This window comes from Rutilus rutilus, assembly GCF_951802725.1.
Source record: "Rutilus rutilus genome assembly, chromosome: 9".
Taxonomy (NCBI): Eukaryota; Metazoa; Chordata; class Actinopteri; order Cypriniformes; family Leuciscidae; genus Rutilus; species Rutilus rutilus.
The window spans coordinates 28924503-28942348 of record NC_140223.1 but is presented as its reverse complement, the minus strand read 5'-3'; the positions used below and the strand labels follow the sequence as shown (position 1 = coordinate 28942348).

The window sequence follows — 17846 nt, the reverse complement described above, 5'->3', positions numbered from 1 at the left end:
CAACAAAATTGAGCGGCCTGCTGCTGTGACCCGGGCTGGTCGGTCCACTTTGATTTCTCCGCCCACTGCTGCGACTGGGGTTGGTATGTACACTATGCCAGAATGTGCCTTTCATCCACCAGTTACTTATTTTCAGCCAGAAGCTGCACCTGTAACCGTGAATAATTCCGATCAGCGTTTTCTCACAGTCTTGGAAAGGCAAAATGAAATTACATCTTTATTGGTTGGACAACAGTCACTTTTTCTCTTACCTAAGCGAGACCTACAAGTTTTTGACGGAGATCCACTGCAGTATCAATCCTTCATAAGAGGATTCGAACACAACATTGAAGGAAGAACACAAAGCCAGAAGGACTGTTTGTATTACCTCGAACAGTATACGAGAGGTCAGCCTAGGGATTTGATCCGAAGCTGTCAACATCTGCCTACATCCCATGGATACACTAAGGCAAAGTCACTACTTCAGGAGCATTTTGGTGATCCATTCAAAGTAGCCTCTGCCTATATGGATAAGGTGCTTTTATGGCCGATGATTAAAGCAGAAGACATCAATGCTTTAAGGGCCTACAGTTTATTGTTGCAGGAATGTTGCAACTCTATGGGAGCTGCCGTAAGTGACCTGAATGTGCCTACAAATATACAAACCATTGTGAAAAAGCTACCATATAAGCTGCGGGATCATTGGAGAAGTGTGGCCTGCGATATTCAAGAGAAGTTTTGTCGAAGAGCTACATTTTCAGACATTGTGAAGTTTGTTGAGAGGCAAGTCAAGATAGCAAGTGACCCTCTTTTTGGAAATATACAAGATACACCTGCTACAGGAAGAAAGGAATTAAAAATGGTCATGTCTCATTCTCAAACTAGTTCAAAGGCTAGAGGCAGTAGTTTTGCCACTACTGTAACACCCGCCGAGAAGAAAGTGGAGTCTGGGAACAAAATGGAGAACTCACTAGCGAAAGTTTGCTTGTTTTGCGGAGCTGGACATTCGTTGGATGTTTGCTTTCTTTTGGATAAAAGGACACAAGATGAAAAATTGTCCTTTTTGAAGGAGAACCGTATGTGCTTTGGATGTCTGTGCATTGGGCACATGAGTAAAGATTGCAGAAAACGTCTAATATGTAGAGTATGCAATTATAGGCACCCGACGTTGTTGCATTTCCACCCCAAAGCAAAACAAAAGAGTTCGACTCAGGCCAACAGTGGCTTGGAATTGGCTAGAGAAGGTGCTGTGGTGTCTGTTCAGTCCAGTGGCTTGACTGGGGCCGGTAAGCAGGACTGTACGCTTTCTATTTTGCCTGTTCAGGTGAAATCTAAAAGGGGACAAGAGACCTTGGTCACGTATGCTTTTCTGGATCCGGGGAGTACCGCCTCATTTTGTACAGAGAGACTCATGAACCGGCTCAATCTTACAGGGAAGAAGCTCGGAATCCTCCTTAGAACTATGGGACAAGAGAAAGTGGTGGACAGTTATAAGTTGTCAGACTTGGAAGTCGCGGGGTTGGATTCGGACAGCTTTTGTGACCTGCCTGAGATATTTACTCAAAAAAGCATGCCTGTTCATAGAGGTAACATTCCACGCTCAAAAGACCTCCAAAGATGGCTGCACTTGAGACATATACAAATATCAGAGATCGATGCTGATGTGGACCTTCTGATCGGAACTAATGTCCCTCAAGCTCTGGAGCCGTGGGAGGTGGTTCGTGCAGTGAATGGGGGCCCTTATGCAATTAAGACCATCCTGGGTTGGACGGTGAATGGCCCACTCCGAGGAGATTGTAGTATCAATGATCAGAGTTTGCAGCCCCACATCACAGTCAATCGTATTTCAGTGGCGAGGCTTGATGAGCTCTGGGAGAAACAGCTGAAGGTAGATTTCCCTGAAACTCTGCAGGATGAACAACCTGGTCTGTCAAGGGAGGACAAGCGCTTCATTGAGTCAGTCTCTGAGTCTGCCAAGCTCATTGGTGGTCATTATAGTATCGGTTTGCCGGTAAGACAAAGATACCTCAAGATGCCAAACAATAAGACAGTTGTAGAACAGCGTGCATTGAGTCTTAAAAGACGTTTGAATAAAGATCTATCTTTTCGCTCCGATTACAACACTTTTATGTCCGGGATGCTGACTAATGGATACGCAGAGAGAGTTCCGACTGAGCAGCTGGCCCGTTGTGATGGAAGGCTGTGGTATATACCCCATCATGGGGTGTATCACTCTAAAAAGAAAAAACTGCGGGTAGTCTTTGATTGTGGGGTCACGTTCAAGGGGACATCTTTGAACTCACAGCTTCTTCAAGGACCAGATCTCACAAATGTGTTAGTGGGAGTCCTCACAAGATTCCGCAAAGAACCTGTGGTGCTCATGGCAGATATTGAGGCCATGTTCCATCAGGTCAGGGTGCCGGCTGAAGACTCTGACTTGCTGAGATTCCTTTGGTGGCCTGATGGAGATTACAGTCAGGAGCTAGTGGAGTACAGAATGATGGTGCATCTATTCGGCGCTACTTCCTCCCCTAGTTGTGCCTGTTTCGCCCTAAGGAAGTGTGCTGAAGACAATCGAAAGTGCTTCAGTCCTATGGCAATTAACACTGTCCTGCACCATTTTTACGTTGATGATTGTTTGGTGTCTATTGGCTCTGAAGAGGAAGCAGTATTGTTATGTCGAGAGCTTGGTGCCTTGTGTGCTAAAGCTGGTTTTAAGCTTACGAAATGGATTAGCAACCGACGTACTGTCCTCGCCACTATCCCTCAGGAGGAGCGGGCCAAAGAGGTGATAGATCTGGATTTGGATAGGGATGCTTTGCCTGTAGAGCGTGCTTTGGGTGTACAGTGGTGTGTCCAATCTGACTCGTTCAAGTTTAAAATCACACTTAAACCCCATCCACTCACAAGAAGAGGAATCTTGTCCGTGACTAGTTCGATTTATGACCCTCTTGGTTTCTTGGCACCTGTTGTTTTGTCTGCCAAGAAAATCCTCCAAGACCTTTGCAGGAGACGTCTGGGATGGGACGACCCTTTGCCCTCTTCGGTTGCTGGAGAATGGATGGCTTGGCTTGAAGACCTTCGTAACCTTGAAAATTGGAAGGTCAGTAGGTGCTTAAAACCTGCAGACTGTGGTCGTCTTGTTTCTGCTCAGCTCCACCACTTTGCAGATGCAAGCGAGGAAGGGTTTGGGACTGTGACTTACTTGTTGCTCCATGATGATAGCGGGCAAACTCACAGTGCATTCGTAATGGGAAAGGCACGAGTAGCTCCTCTAAAACTTGTCACCATTCCCCGTATGGAGCTGACTGCTGCAGTTGTGGCTAGCAGGATGGACAAGTTGTGGAGAAAGGAGCTGCAAATGGACCTCCAAGAGTCAGTCTTTTGGACAGACAGCACTTCTGTTTTGAAATACATAAAAAACGAGACATCTAGATTTAAAATCTTTGTAGAAAACAGAGTGTCTGAAATATTGAAAACGTCTAATGTATTTCAGTGGAGGTACGTGAATACATCGACCAACCCTGCGGATCTAGCCTCCAGAGGTGTTAAAGTTCAGTCACTGTTAAAGACTGGTGCATGGCTCTGTGGTCCTGACTTTCTTCTTAAGCCTGAGAGCAGGTGGCCCAAGAACCCTGAGACCCTGGAAGACCCGCTTGTTGTAGACCCGGAGGTCAGGGCTGTGGTAGTGAACGCTGTTCAAATTGAACATGTCAGTCCAGTGGAGAAGCTCATTGATTACTTTTCCTCCTGGCTCCGTCTTAAAAGGGCTGTTGGTTGGCTTCTCAAGTTTAAGACCTTGCTTTTGTCTCGGGTGCGTCATCGCAAGCTGCTGAGAGAAACCCTTTCTGGATTGGACTTTTGTGCTGAGCAGCTGGAGAAAGAGCTACAGGTCCAGATGGAAGGTGTTAGAGCTCAAGTGCCAAAGGATGTTCTGTCCATGGAGGATATGGTTGCAGCGGAATCAGAGATTATCCGTTTTTGTCAAAAATTAAGGTTTCCGGAAGAACTGTCCAATTTGAAGAAAGGAGAGTGTGTAAGGAGGACGAGTCACCTCTACAAACTTAACCCGATCCTGGATGGTGATCTTATTAGGGTTGGAGGACGGCTTAGTAGAGCAGCTATGCCAGTTGAAGCAAAACATCCAGTTATTCTGGCTAAAGATCAACACATCTCCAATCTTATTCTCTGTCATGTACATCAAGAGACAGGTCATGGTGGACGAAACCATATGCTTTCTCATTTGCGTCAGAAATATTGGATTCCTGGCGCCTGTGCTGCCATAAGAAAGGTTCTGTCCAAGTGTGTCATCTGTCGTAGATTGTCTGCTTCACCTGGACATCAGAAAATGTCTGACCTTCCTCACAACAGAATAACTCCTGATGAGCCTCCTTTTAGTCGAGTTGGTTTGGACTGTTTTGGACCGTTTGAGGTCAAACGTGGAAGAGCTTTGGTCAAGAGGTATGGGCTCATTTTTACATGCTTGGCGATGCGAGCCATACACCTTGAAGTTCTTTCATCTTTGGACACCGACTCCTTCATCAATGGGTTTAGAAGGTTTGTGGCGAGACGTGGTCAAGTCCTGGAAATCCGTTCGGATAATGGTACTAACTTTGTGGGAGCTGAACGTGAATTGAGGGAGGCCATTGAGAATCTGAACCACAACCTCATAAATGACGTGCTGTTACAAAAGAGTGTGAAATGGGTTTTCAATCCCCCAGCAGCATCACACCATGGAGGTGTTTGGGAAAGATTGATCCGGTCAGTCCGTAAAGTGCTAAATTCCATTTTGAAGACTCAGACTCTGGACGAAGAAAGTTTGGCGACGGTGTTTTGCGAGGCTGAGGCGATTGTTAATAGCCGTCCAATAACAAAGGCGTCAACAGACCCTCAAGACTTGGAGGCGTTGACTCCTAACCATCTACTTTTGCTTAAGTCACGGCCATTGTTGCCTCCAGGATTGTTCGAAAAGGAGGATGTTTATGCTCGTCGTCGCTGGAAACAAGTGCAGTATATGTCGGACTTGTTCTGGAAGCGCTGGGTGAAGGAGTACCTTCCTGGACTTCAGGAGCGTCAGAAGTGGAATGCTGCTAAAAGAAACTTTGTTCCAGGAGATCTCATCGTGTTGGTGGATGATATGGCCCCTCGCAATACTTGGATTACAGGAAGAATTGTGGATACTCTTCCGGACAAAAATGGACTGGTGCGAAGTGTACGGATTAAAACTAAAACCAGTTATCTGAACCGGCCAATAACTAAAGTCTGCCTTCTGCAGGAAGCAGAGGGACAGTGAAGATCTTTGGATATATCGGACATGAACATTGACACTAAAGGACTTTCAGAGGACTAAAAGTTCACTTTACATTTTGATTGATGTCTGTCTCCCTCAAGGTGATTATAGTGGTCAATTATTACTATGAAATAATTTGGGGCCGGAATGTAGGAGCCATACATTGGGTTTGTTTAGTCTTTTATGATCATTCCTCCTTTTTTCTATGTTGTTGTGTATGTGCATGCGCATAGTGACGTCATTGGTTACTGTGGGTGTCACCGGGGGTGTGGTGTTTGTATTAGTGTGTGTGTGTTCACCTGTGTGGCACGGCGGCGTGTTTGGATTATGGCTGCAGGGTGAGCATGTGGAGAAACTTTCTGTTGACCGTCACCATCGTCATCTTCTGTTCTTCTGCACTGTCTGAGGTATCTTTGCACGGCTTATGAGATGCATTAATTCAAGTAAGTGCTGGTTCTTGCTAAGCTTGTGAAATGGATCAATAAAGACATCCCATCATGTGCAATGGTTCAGCGTGACGCGTCTTCAGTGTAAAACCGCATGTCTTAGCCTGCTGCGGCGTTCGATTTAGTTTTTAAGTTAATATGCCGCAATAAATGCATTGTACAATTCAATGAAATATTAGCAAATATGTATTTGCATAATTGTAAGGAGTTATTTTATAGTTCTTGATCTAAGCTTTTTGATCAAGTAAATGTTATGCAGGTAAGAGAGGACCCAAAAGCGAATTAACAAAATAGTTATTTTAATGAGAACACAGGTGGCAAAAGTACAACAATTCTTCTTCTTGAAAGATAAATGCAAAACAGGCAACCCGCAGAGAGGGCGATTAAAAAAAAAAAAAGGAAAAAAAATAAATAAAAATACTTAAGCAGAAAATACTTCAGCTAGCTTAAAAAAAAAAAAAAAAAGTCTTTAGGCAGCAGACAGAGACGGCTGTGTTTGCGGCGACAGGCTGCAGGTCTCTCGGAGTAGACAAGGCTCGAAAAAAGACTGCGGTTACCAGATCTCAGCGTCAGATGAACTGGACAGAATACAAGAACCAGAAGACTAGCAGAGAATAGATCGCGTTCACCAGGCGGACGCCGACAGGACCAGGACAGAGACAAACAGGACTGTAGTTTGCTTCTAGCATGAGAAACTCAAGTGAGAATCCGGCAAAGAAAGAAGCAGGAACAGAGAGAGAAATAGAGACGTAATCAGAGGGGAGAGGGAACAGGTGGGAAGAGAGTAAACGAGGTAGTCAGAGAAGATGAGGAACAGCTGGAGGAAGAGAAAAGGGAAAGAGAAAGTAACCAAAGAAAACCAGCAGAGGGAGAACGAGTAGAGAGAAAGAACAGGAACAAGACACAACAAGACAAGACATGACAATAAATGTTGAATAAATCAATCTTTGAAAGATAAGATGCAATCAGTGTTTAGACGGAGCTTATTGAATCAACATCAGTTCAGTTAGATAGCCTACTATCAAGGGTTGTGAGAATAATGTTTCATCACTGACCAATAATCTGAGAATCCATTGTGGTCAGTAATCCTATTTCTCATCTAATTCCACAATCCATTCAAAGAACAGAAACACCTATCTAACACATAGCTGTTCATACCACTCACTGAGAGCTGAGACAGAAAGTTTAGTATAAACAGCGGGCACTAATCACTATTTAAATCCAAATCGGATTTTAAACCAAATGAGACCCGTTCAAAATCAACTCAGGTAAAGTCAATAAATATATATATATTTTTACTTTTGCATGTAATGTGTCTGTGAACATAGTGAATGGTTTATGCATGTAGGCTACAGGTTTTATAATTATTGTGCAAGAAAGTATATAAACTTAAATGTAAATAATAATACTTTTATTGTCTTCATTTTTTATTTTTTATTTTTTTTCAGTGCATCACATCTCACAATATATCATGGGCAATGGAATATCAAGGCCTCTGTTGACCCAGGACCCAGGAAGAAACATTTGGAGAAATGAAAAGCTCACTAAGGATTTCCCAGACGACAAAATCCCTTACAAGGACGCCCTGAGGAAAAACAAGAATTGGAAAGAACTGTCAAAGAAAGACTTCAGTGTGGCAAAACTAAACCTTACAAGAGGGAATCACATCCTTTACTACCATCTGCCGTCAGCACTGGAGCCTGAGCAGGAACAATTTTCAGTGCAGAACTGGGAAATATGCAACCCTGTCTTTGTGGAGGAGAACAATCCATAAAGCCATGTGTATTCTGACTTCTAGTGGAGAATGTCAGGATCTCTTGAAACTGTAGCTTTGTGTGATTTATAACATAGTCTGTGGCTGTGTCCAAATTCAGGGTCTACATCCTTCGGAGTACTCATTTGAAGGATGTTACGTCACAGCGCCGCGACGAAGGCTGTCCAAATTCGTAGGATCCTTCAAATGCGGCCCACAAATACGTCCTCCTTTTCCCCGAATTGGAAGGATGGGTGTGGTGGATCCTTTCCCGTCCTACCTATCCCATAATTCTTTTCGGCAGAGCGTAATGGCGGACGAAGCGAGCGGTATAGCGGAGTGGGAGAGGAGTATGCTTTTCGATGTAAGTTTTTTAAAAACTGGCTTTTCAAAAAAAATAATATTTTTTCAGTGGTTGAAATTATTATTATTTTTTTTTTTTTTTAATAAGGAATGGCCAAAGCTCAGGCTTGTCATGAATTGTGAACACCCCCATACTGAGATATAATTTAATTTTCACATTAAATTAAATAAAGTTTTCTTATTGTGGGAAAAGCATTCTGTCATTGACCCGATTTTAGCAATAACAAAGATAACTGATGGATCCTTTATGGTAATACATATGATATGGTACAACTACAGTGCAATGCAAATAGTAAATATAAGATAAAGTGAGAGGTAGGCTAATAGTAAATAGTTTAGTCAATAAAATAAACAAACAGTATACAGCAAATAAAATAGTAATGAAAAGTATAATTATATAATATCATAAGTACTAATATAATAATAATAATAATATATTGACAATAGCATATAGTTTATGTATAATACTATAATAATAGCAATAGAATATGAAATATCAATTACAGAATATAGACAATAAAAAATAATAAGTTAAATAGTTACTATGAAGAGTAAAATAATTTAACAGCATAACTATAATAGATTGATAATCGCAAGTGGTATATTATTATAATAACAATAATAAATAATGTAAATTTATACATTTTAACATATTATTACATAGGCTATATAAAATAAAATGACGCAACCCTGTCTCTTTTTGTTAAATTTCAGTTTTTAAAAGGTATAAGAAGCTACAAGTCAAGAAATAAAGTAAACGATTCAGTCAAACATACAGCAGGCTACACCGTTAAAGTTAAATAAGCCTAAATATATAAAGTTATGAAACTTCACTTTGCCCTCAGCCACAACAATCTGCCAAGGAACAAATTATAGATTAATGAAACCAAAGATCGCCTGTTAGATAAACACAAGACGAATTATTCTCACTAGACTGACAGCGGCGAACGTCAGAAGCACTATAGCCGAGGCAAGGCTGTTCTCGGCGGGGTACATGAGCGCTGAGCGCCCGGTGATCCCTGGATCTCACAACTCCGAAACCGTCAGATAACATTTTTAAAATGGCGCTCTCTTTATAAATAAACCACAGATTTGAGCTTTAAACAACTACATTGTCGACTGAAAAACTCTTAAAACTACATTTCGTGACACAGTAACAGTAGTATTTTTAAATTTCGCGGCCTTTTCTCCTCTGAAAATATGTGAAAGAAGGGTAGGCTGTCCAAATTCACAAACACCGACTTCCGGGCTTTGCGGTCGTCGGAGGACCCCTCCTCCTTCAACCGGGTAGGAAGGATCCTAAGGAGGATGCAGACCCTGAATTTGGACACAGCCTGTTTCTTTAAATCATTCCAGGGTAGTTCCGGTTTGCTCTTGAAATGTAACTTCCCCTTTTTTCATTTTCAGTGCAGTAGCCATGCATTTTGATGAACTGCATTACTGTAAATTATGTCTGTCACAAATGTGAAAATGACACATATTTTTAGTCTAAGTAAATAATTAGACATGAAATATTTTTCTAAATATTTTATTAGCTCTTTAAACGCAAAACTTCTGTGGAGAAAGCAGTTGCTGATAATGTACATCCAGCTGGTTGTTATTGCAGAATAAACCCCTTTAGGCTGATGCAAGACCCTGATCACACTGTCGGGTTTTTTTCTGCGATAACCGGCTGGATGTTTATTATCCCTTACATAACGTAACATACAGTAAGAGGGAGTAAGAAAACAGAAATATCAATTCTTGTTTTGTAAATACACAACAAAAGTATATATATATATATATATATATAACAGATTCATCTAAAATAATTCCTTGTTAGGCCTACATAAACTTTTGACACACACAGCATTTATTATACAAATTATGGATTACAAATATCCAATCATGCACCTTCAATTCATGCTGATCAATCCACGAACCATGATATACCACAAATAAAATACAAAAACATGCCATAGATTCAGTAAATTTCCACTAGAGGATTTGTTTTGTCCTGGTTTGTTGCAGAAGAGTGCATTAGAAGCTGTTGTGTATTTGCCTCTGCTCTCTATACCTGGACCTCACACACACACACACACACACACACACACACAGATTTGTTTAATTTAGTTCAAGTTCATTCATAACTGATGGAGGTTAATTGAATGTAATTCAAAAAATAATAATAATCAAAAGTATAATAACTACCTGTGAGACATTCTTGATAGTCGACTCCATAATCTAAAAACATTTATTTCAAAACAATTAAAAACAATTATTACAAACTATTTCAACATAAACATTTAAAAAAAAAAAAAAAATTATTATTATTATTTGACTATAAAGTACTGGGCTATTTTAATGCCTTCAACACTGAATACAATTAATTTGTACTTAATTGTAATTGAGATAGTAGTGAATTAGATAAAGTAATATTGAGTGAATTTGAGAATTTTTGGTTGATTGAGTTGAGAACACTCTGCCTTCACTATATAGTAACCTGCGGCCATCCGTGGGTTGTTTTTTTGTTTTCTTAAATATTTTTTTTCTTTTGTTTGTGGGTATTTGCATTGAAGGTCTGCTACATTTTTTAATATGTTGAATTCTTTTTTCTTTTTTTTTCAAGATTTATTTTTGGTGTTTTATTAGGATAGGACAGTAGCTAGACAGGAAGTGAGGTGGGAGAGAGAGAGGGACAGGATCGGGAAATGTCCACAAGCCGGGACTCGATCTCGGGTCGCCCGAAGCACAACGGCGCTACATGTCGGCGCACTTGTCCACGAGGCTATAGATGCAGACATGTTGAACTATTTGAATAACAATGTGCCTGTTTATTAAAGCCGCACTTCCGCCTTTCACCTGGTTACCATTTACCCCTCGTGGGTCATAATGTCACAAATATATAACAAATACTGTACATACATGCATGCACAGTTGAGGCAGCTTTAATCCCAATTTTTTGTCATTTCATGACTTAATTTACAAGATAACTACAACGATGCATGCTCGTAGTTTCTTTTGTGCTTAATTTATTATGAAGTGATATACAGCACGCAATTCAAGAGTGCGCGCCGTGAGCACAGTATAACGGCTGATGGGACAGGAAAGTTTTAATGACATAGCCTCATAAACCTGCTGCTGTCTGCATTAATGTTAATCAAAGAACAAAAGACTGTACAGGGTTTGATTATTTAATTTCAGTGTATTTACCTGTTAGACCCACCTGAAAATCTTTAAGCACTGTTTACAAGGTTACATGGGTCAAAAACAATAACATTTTATCAGGACAGGTACAAATTTGAACCATCCCACCTGAGCCGGTAGAAAAAAAAAAAACTTAGCATTGAGCCCTGATATATTAAAGGCCCAGCAAAAGGTGACATTTATTACAATGGGTTTATGAGAAGACTGCTTTAAGTTCACTTAAATAAAAAATACAAAAATGTATTCATTCCTTAAAATATCCAATCTCTGATCCACAAGTAACTGGTTACATGGTAGCTTGTGACTTCAGAAACACCAACCATGATTTTGAGACTGTCTTTGGTTCACTGGAGTTAAGAAGAAAATACTCAGAAATGGTGCTGACTTATTATGTCTTTACGTTTTTTCTACATTTTTTGGGGGGGAGATTCAATGTGAAAATATTAAAATATAAAAAATATATTAAAGGGACCTATCATGCCCCTTCATACAAGATGTAAAATAAGTCTTGGGTGTCCTCAGAATGTGTCTGTGAAGTTTCAGCTCAAAATACCCCACTGATAATTTATTATACCATCTTGTAAATGCAAGGAAAAACATACCGTTTTCATGCATGTATCTTTAAATGCAAATTAGCTGCTGCTCCCCACCCTGGTTTCCAGTAGAGCGGAGCCTGTGTGCCTCAGATTCTCTGCCAAAAACAAAACATCTGTTTGGTTTTGATTATCATCTCTATCATGGTCACGCTCAGATGGCATTGCAGTTTTTCGTCAGATGGCGTGTCCCGTATTGCGCTTAAACTGTCAAGTACACACAAGGTTGTCAAAAATAAACAAAGTTCACATAAACACATTCAGTTATGTCTTTGAATGTGAACAGCAGGGAAAGAAATCGAATGTGTATATTAGATCTGTGTATTAAAGTGACAGCAGCGTAATATACAGTATTAGAACTGAACTGAATGCTTTTTGCCACCTAACTGGGCTTGAGCGGTTAAATACACATACATATGAGTCAAAGTGACAATGTATTTGCAAGAGTAAACAGAGTCATTTATGTTTTAAGTGAAAAACACACACAATATTGGATCCATGCTGTCGGTCTTAAAGTGACAGCATCCAAATTTACCTGCTGTCATTATTATTAACAACAAAAAAGAGAGAAAATCTGTCACTGCTCTTGACTGAATCACTTTTGTAACTTTAATAAGAATAAATGTATATTTCATTTACACAGTAACGACTATGCATTGTTTTTTTTATACATTTGATTTTTTAATACATTTTATTTAGGCCTAGTATTTCTAGTGCTTGAAGTTTTTTCTGGTAGGTTCATTTCATTTGAGTCTTTGTTTTATTGTATTTTGTTTTCTTTGCTCTTTCTTTATCACTGTTTACTTGTCTTCAGTAAGCTTGAGAGTATTTTTAGGCTAGAAGCCAATTAGTTTTTTTAATTGTATTAAAAATGGTGATAAGAATAAATGACATTTCAATGGTATCAACATTTTTGATATCATAAAAACCTTATTTAAACCAAAATAACTATATTGTAAAATATAGCGTTATCGTGAAATTAAATTACTCATACCATGATATAAGATTTTGGTCATATCGCCCACCCCTAATCATATTTACGAGTTGAACGCACATGAATGCCACCACAATGTCGTTAATATAAGTAGGAAGCTTGGGATTTTCTTTAAGCACTGATGTTTACGAGTTGGGGGCGAGTCAGTGAGAAACATGGCGATAAAACATATTTAGCAGTGATAGTGTTGTGTACACACACTGCAGACACATAAATATGTTCAAAAACAATTTTAAAATGATTTTTACATAATAGGTCTCCTTTAATAACGTTAATGTTAGATGCAATTAATCGTGATTAATTTTTTTATATAAACTGACAGCACTAATTATTATATATTTTAAACAGATCTGTATTATTTTCTCTCATGAGTTGATACATTGTTCTTGAAAAAATAAGTTATTATGGGATATATATACACCTTTTAAGAGTACACTACTTTATAGATGATGACAAAGCTCACAGAAATGTATTCAAAGCCACAAAACGTATACAAAAAAGAATTAGAAAGAAAGACTGAGGCACAATAATGTTCTCATGTAGATTCAAAACTGCTGAACTAAATGCTAACTTATGATTTACTCACGTATTGTCGTTTCTGGATTGGAGATCTGCAATGCGCTTCCTGGGAAAGATTTTAGTGATTTAAAACAAAATACTGAAAGATACCAGAATGTCACAATGTATTCTCAAATGCTCACATAAGTGCAGTGTTTAAAAAAATAATAATATCAATTTTACATCAAATTGGTTATTTTCATTTATACAGTGTAAACCGTTTTCAGGGATGTGTTGTTTAATATTACTCATTGATATTTATTTTGTAGTCAGATCCCGACTCACTTATATTTGATGACAACGATTAAACACAGTAATCCAACCAAAAGAGCAGCTCCAAGACCAGAGATGGTTGGTATGATGAAGTGGCTAAGATTAGCTTGTTCTAGTAAAAAAAAAAAAAACACACACACAAAAAACAAACACATTTACTTACTTCAAAATATCACAATATATACACACACAGAAGAGTAGTATTGTTATACCTTTCACAAAGATTTGGTGAGTGGCTTGCATTTCACCCTCAACACTCCCTTGGTACTTGACTGTGCATGTGACAGAGCAGTGATCATCCTCTTTTGTTGGGGTGAAGGTAAGGAGAGACTCTGCTTCCCAGTTTCCATGACCAATGTCCTTGTAGCTCATGATGGTTTTTCCAGGGTGGCTCCAGCTGAGAGTGGGCTGATGGGACGGACAGGTGTGACGGACAGAGCATTTGAAGGTTGCAGGTCGACCTTCTTCTACAGACGTCTCAGCCAGCAACTCTGGTTTTGATGCTTTCTCTGTACATATATTTTGAATGACAGAACACATATTTCCCATAATAAAAACTAGCTTATTTACTAATTATTTTGTCACAAAAACATAATTTGGAATCTTTCCATGTGTTAGTCTGCTTTCTTATTTGTAATGACAGGTTGACAGCTCAAATGCACACTTACCAATCATTTTAATTGTCACACAGTTATCCACAAAGGAGTACTTGTCTATTTTAGACGTCTCTAATTCCACCCTGAAACAATATGGGCCGTTGTCATGGATTCTGACATCAAAAATCTCCAAGGAGCAGTTCAAATCACCCAGTGAACCAATCAGTTTTGTACGACCCTTGAAACTGTCTAGAACCCTTGTAGGATCATTGTGATAGATGTAATCCTCCCATTTCTCCTTCATGTGCCACATGGCATTAGTACGACTGGAGGGCTGTTCTTGAGCAGGGTATTTGAATGTACAGGGCAACACGACACAAGATGAGACCAGAGCATCCATTTTAGACTCTACCTCCACCTTCCAAACATCACCAAACACGACAGCACAAAGAACTGCAAAATAATAATGATTAAATCATTGAAAAATAATAAGCTTAAAAAAATATATATATATGACTTTACATTTAAAGAAGTTAAACGTACAGTATGGATTTTTTTGCCGCTAGGGGTTGCTAACTTCTTTACAATAACAAAGGCGTAGTTTGATGACGCAACATTTGCTAAGAATTATGGATCTTGTCATCAACGTCAAGCCGACCGATCTAATAATGTTTATGGATGACTGAATACATCAATGTTTTTATCATGACTGTGATATGAAGCAGTTCGGGATTGCTAAGAGACAACTATCAGCCCCACACGCGATGCGAGTCCCGCGGATATAAAAGGAATATGGACATTTCATTCTACCGAACTACATGCAAGTGCAGAATTACAACTCACAGGTCAGTTTATTAGACAAATTAAACTTGTGAGGTAACGCAGCGCTGTTTCACTTGGTCTAACATTACACTATAACACTAAACTGCATTTGAATGTGTTGAAATGTATGTGTTAGTTTGTCTGTATGAGACTAGCAGTAAGCTAGATCAACATCAGAATAACATACAGATCATATTCTAACATTTTATCATTGTTGAACTATATAACATTGATTAGTTTTATGTAAATGTGCTCACCTGTTTAATAAAGTACATGTAAGAGCAGTCGAAGTCTCGGACGTGGAGCTCTCGTTTAAATCTCGAAAACACCGCGCTGATATTGATTCTCATTTTAGTTCTCCTTTTTTTTCCAAAGTCTGCTTGCCATGGTCCATAATGTTTGAACGAAACAACAGCAGCGTGCAGATAGACATTGCGAACTATACAGTTGTCCACGTCTGTCGCTTTGGTTACTATCAAAGGGCTCTGGTTCATAGCTCTGGTTGCTATGGCAGTAGGAGTGGAAACCAGGGACAACACGGATATGACGCCATTGACGGCGACAAAACGGAAATAAAGAAACGGGACGTGTCTTCGAATTAAATTTCAAATTTCACCTGGTTTGAAAGTTGTTGGAAACAGTCGGGATAATGTAAGTACACAACTAAAATATATATATAACATAGATATAGTGATTTTTGCTATTTTAAAAGCAAAAAAGTTACATATTGTGCCTTTAACATATTAGTACAAATCATTTTAAAGAAGTAATCTCACAAAATGTAAAAATAATTAATTCATATAATGTTTGGAAATTTAAAATCTAACCGTGAAGCCAGCAGAGAAGAACTCCTGCCTGTACACCCATGCTGGACTGGACAAACTGAAGAGGGCAAAAAAAGTTATTTGCACATAGCCTATGCAATCATCTTTATCTAGGGCACTAGCTGTCTAGGCTTCAATTATACCCGAGAGATCTCAGGAGATAACGTTAAACATCGGAAACAAAAACTGTTAGGCCTAAAAGTAATTTATTTATCATAGCCTATTGTTGTAGTGGAATCAGCAGAGCAGTGAGAAACACCGAAACGCGAACACATGATGCGATTAAGAAAGCTTTCACAAATCAGGCTCAATCTAAAGTTATTTTGATTCCTGACTAGCGGACTTATCAAGCGTTTGACTGATCAAAAATCTAGCAGGACAAGATAACCAACTTTAGGCGTGCCAGACAGAGTTGGGTCTTATAATGCGTGCTACCTACGCATTATAAAAGTTAAGAATCGCTATGAAAAAAAAAAAAAAAAAAAAAACACAAAAAAACGATTTCGGACAGAATCCTATTCACAAATCACGAAGAATGACATGCGATATCTGTCTACAACAGTGCACTGGGCATTTATAGCCACAGAATTTCAAACTGCTAACTGTAATGCAGTTGGGGAATTAAAGGCCGTCCCTTGCATGCTCTAGGCTGTGTGAGGCGCAAAATCAAAAGTGAAACCACTCAGATATGTGAAAACCATCTTAATATATAATGTAACCAAAAAAAATAATCAAATAAAATAGAAATTCTGTCATCACCTTCGTTCCAAGTCTGTTTGACCACGCCAAGTCGGTGTCCAGTCATACGGGGCGTGGCGTGGGGGAAAACAATCCCTTCCTGCTGGAAAAACATTATGTTAACCCAGTAGCCTACGAAATGAATCACTTCTGCCGCTCGACAGAGCAAGATACATAGGCTAGACAAACTGAGCCGTATTGGGTCAGATTGTCCGTACAGTATCTGTGACTAATAAATCATCCATTCTTTCGATGATGACATTTGCTAAAAAGCTAATATTATTTGCCATTGTCAGTAATTTGATGGCAATTTGAATAATATTGTGACTGACATAGGCCTATCAACTCCAAATTTGCTTTGTAAAATGATATACTTTTATATAGTACATTAATACATACATACGATAATTTACGACAATTTTAGTCACTAAGACAGTAACTATGAATAAATGCAAATTTCAGGACAAAATCTACAAGACCACACACATATATATATATATATATATTTCATACCTGTCAACCCTCCCGTTTTTCCCGGGATTCTCCCGTATTTTACATTGCTATCCCGCTATCATCCCGTTTAAATATTTTCCCGTATTTCTCCCGTATTTTTAATCTTTCTATAATTTTTTTTTTTTAAATCCCAATGGGCGCAAACCAGTTAAGCGAAAATCCCGCCCTGCAGCTAATTTCATTGGTTAAGGTTACAATGACGGGTAGGTTTAGGGATCAGTGTTTGGTGTAGGCAATCAGTACTGTGATTCACATGACCAATAAAATCTTTAGAATCGGCTGCAGGGCGGGATTTCCACTGAAGTAGTTAGGGGGAAAAAATCGCGCGAAGAAGAACAGCAGCATCCGAGGATGGACGAACATGAGAGAGATGGCATTAACACACGCAATTATGTCAAAATGTCCGTTTTGTCGAGTATCCTCATAATAGTCGGGGAGCCAAAGTCTCAAAAATGGGTTGAACCTGACATGGTCTGTCATACTTTTTATTTGTGTTTTTTCTGTTAACTTTGACCCTAAGAACCAATAATTGGAGGGTCTGCTCTGCCGGAAATATCGCGAAAAAAAATTGTGGCCATTTTAGTGTATGCACCCTTTATTTTTTATCAGAAAAATGTGAAAAATGATTTTTTCCCTCAAATCCTCAGTGGGTTTGGTAGGCTGTCAATAAATGCATTCCAGATACAAAGAACACATTTGATGACAACATCCACTGAAAAAATAACTCTTAAAACACATTTCTACATGATTTTGCATCAATTTAATGCAAAAAATTAGGCGTTTTCTCACTTTTTTCCAATATTTTCATCTTTACTTCATTGGCAATCAACTATTCCCCCAAGTTATGACATCAGTCAATATGTCATTCTTTTCACCAAACAGTATACTCATTCCACAGAAAAAAACATAAAAATCCAA

The 17846-nt window shown here is 39.0% G+C and overlaps 2 protein-coding genes across 6 annotated transcripts in view; one reads left to right on the top strand and one right to left on the bottom strand.

The window, feature by feature from the left end:
• The window catches only part of LOC311297067 (B-cell receptor CD22), a 256060-nt gene that overhangs the window by 172541 nt on the left and 65673 nt on the right, over positions 1 to 17846 (top strand). The gene's annotated exons all lie outside the window — the stretch shown is intronic.
• Positions 7161 to 16540, bottom strand: LOC311297056 (sialic acid-binding Ig-like lectin 14). 4 transcript variants are annotated; one of them, XR_014628736.1, is made up of 9 exons: positions 16437 to 16540; positions 15681 to 15735; positions 14104 to 14484; positions 13648 to 13944; positions 13448 to 13547; positions 13191 to 13229; positions 11620 to 11708; positions 10022 to 10054; positions 7161 to 7300 (listed from the first exon to the last, which is right to left on the bottom strand). XR_014628736.1 is itself a non-coding variant. In XM_084419134.1 (8 exons), exons 2-7 carry the CDS (start codon positions 15718 to 15720, stop codon positions 11639 to 11641), a joined length of 927 nt encoding a protein of 308 aa, XP_084275260.1. In that variant the 5' UTR covers positions 15721 to 15735; positions 16437 to 16540; the 3' UTR covers positions 10993 to 11364; positions 11620 to 11638. The 4 variants fall into 4 exon arrangements, 1 of the variants encoding a protein (XP_084275260.1); XR_014628737.1 differs by lacking the exon at positions 7161 to 7300 and adding an exon at positions 9662 to 9893; XR_014628738.1 differs by lacking the exon at positions 7161 to 7300 and adding an exon at positions 9662 to 9887.

Coding starts and splice junctions, on each gene's coding strand:
- LOC311297056 (XM_084419134.1), bottom strand. CDS start 15,720: ATGGGTGTACAGGCAGGAGTTCTTCTCTGCTGGCTTCACG. Junction 14,485..15,680: donor TCTTCTCTGCTGGCTTCACG/GTTAGATTTTAA, acceptor ATTATTTTGCAG/TTCTTTGTGCTGTCGTGTTT. Junction 13,548..13,647: donor TCACCAAATCTTTGTGAAAG/GTATAACAATAC, acceptor TTTTTTTACTAG/AACAAGCTAATCTTAGCCAC.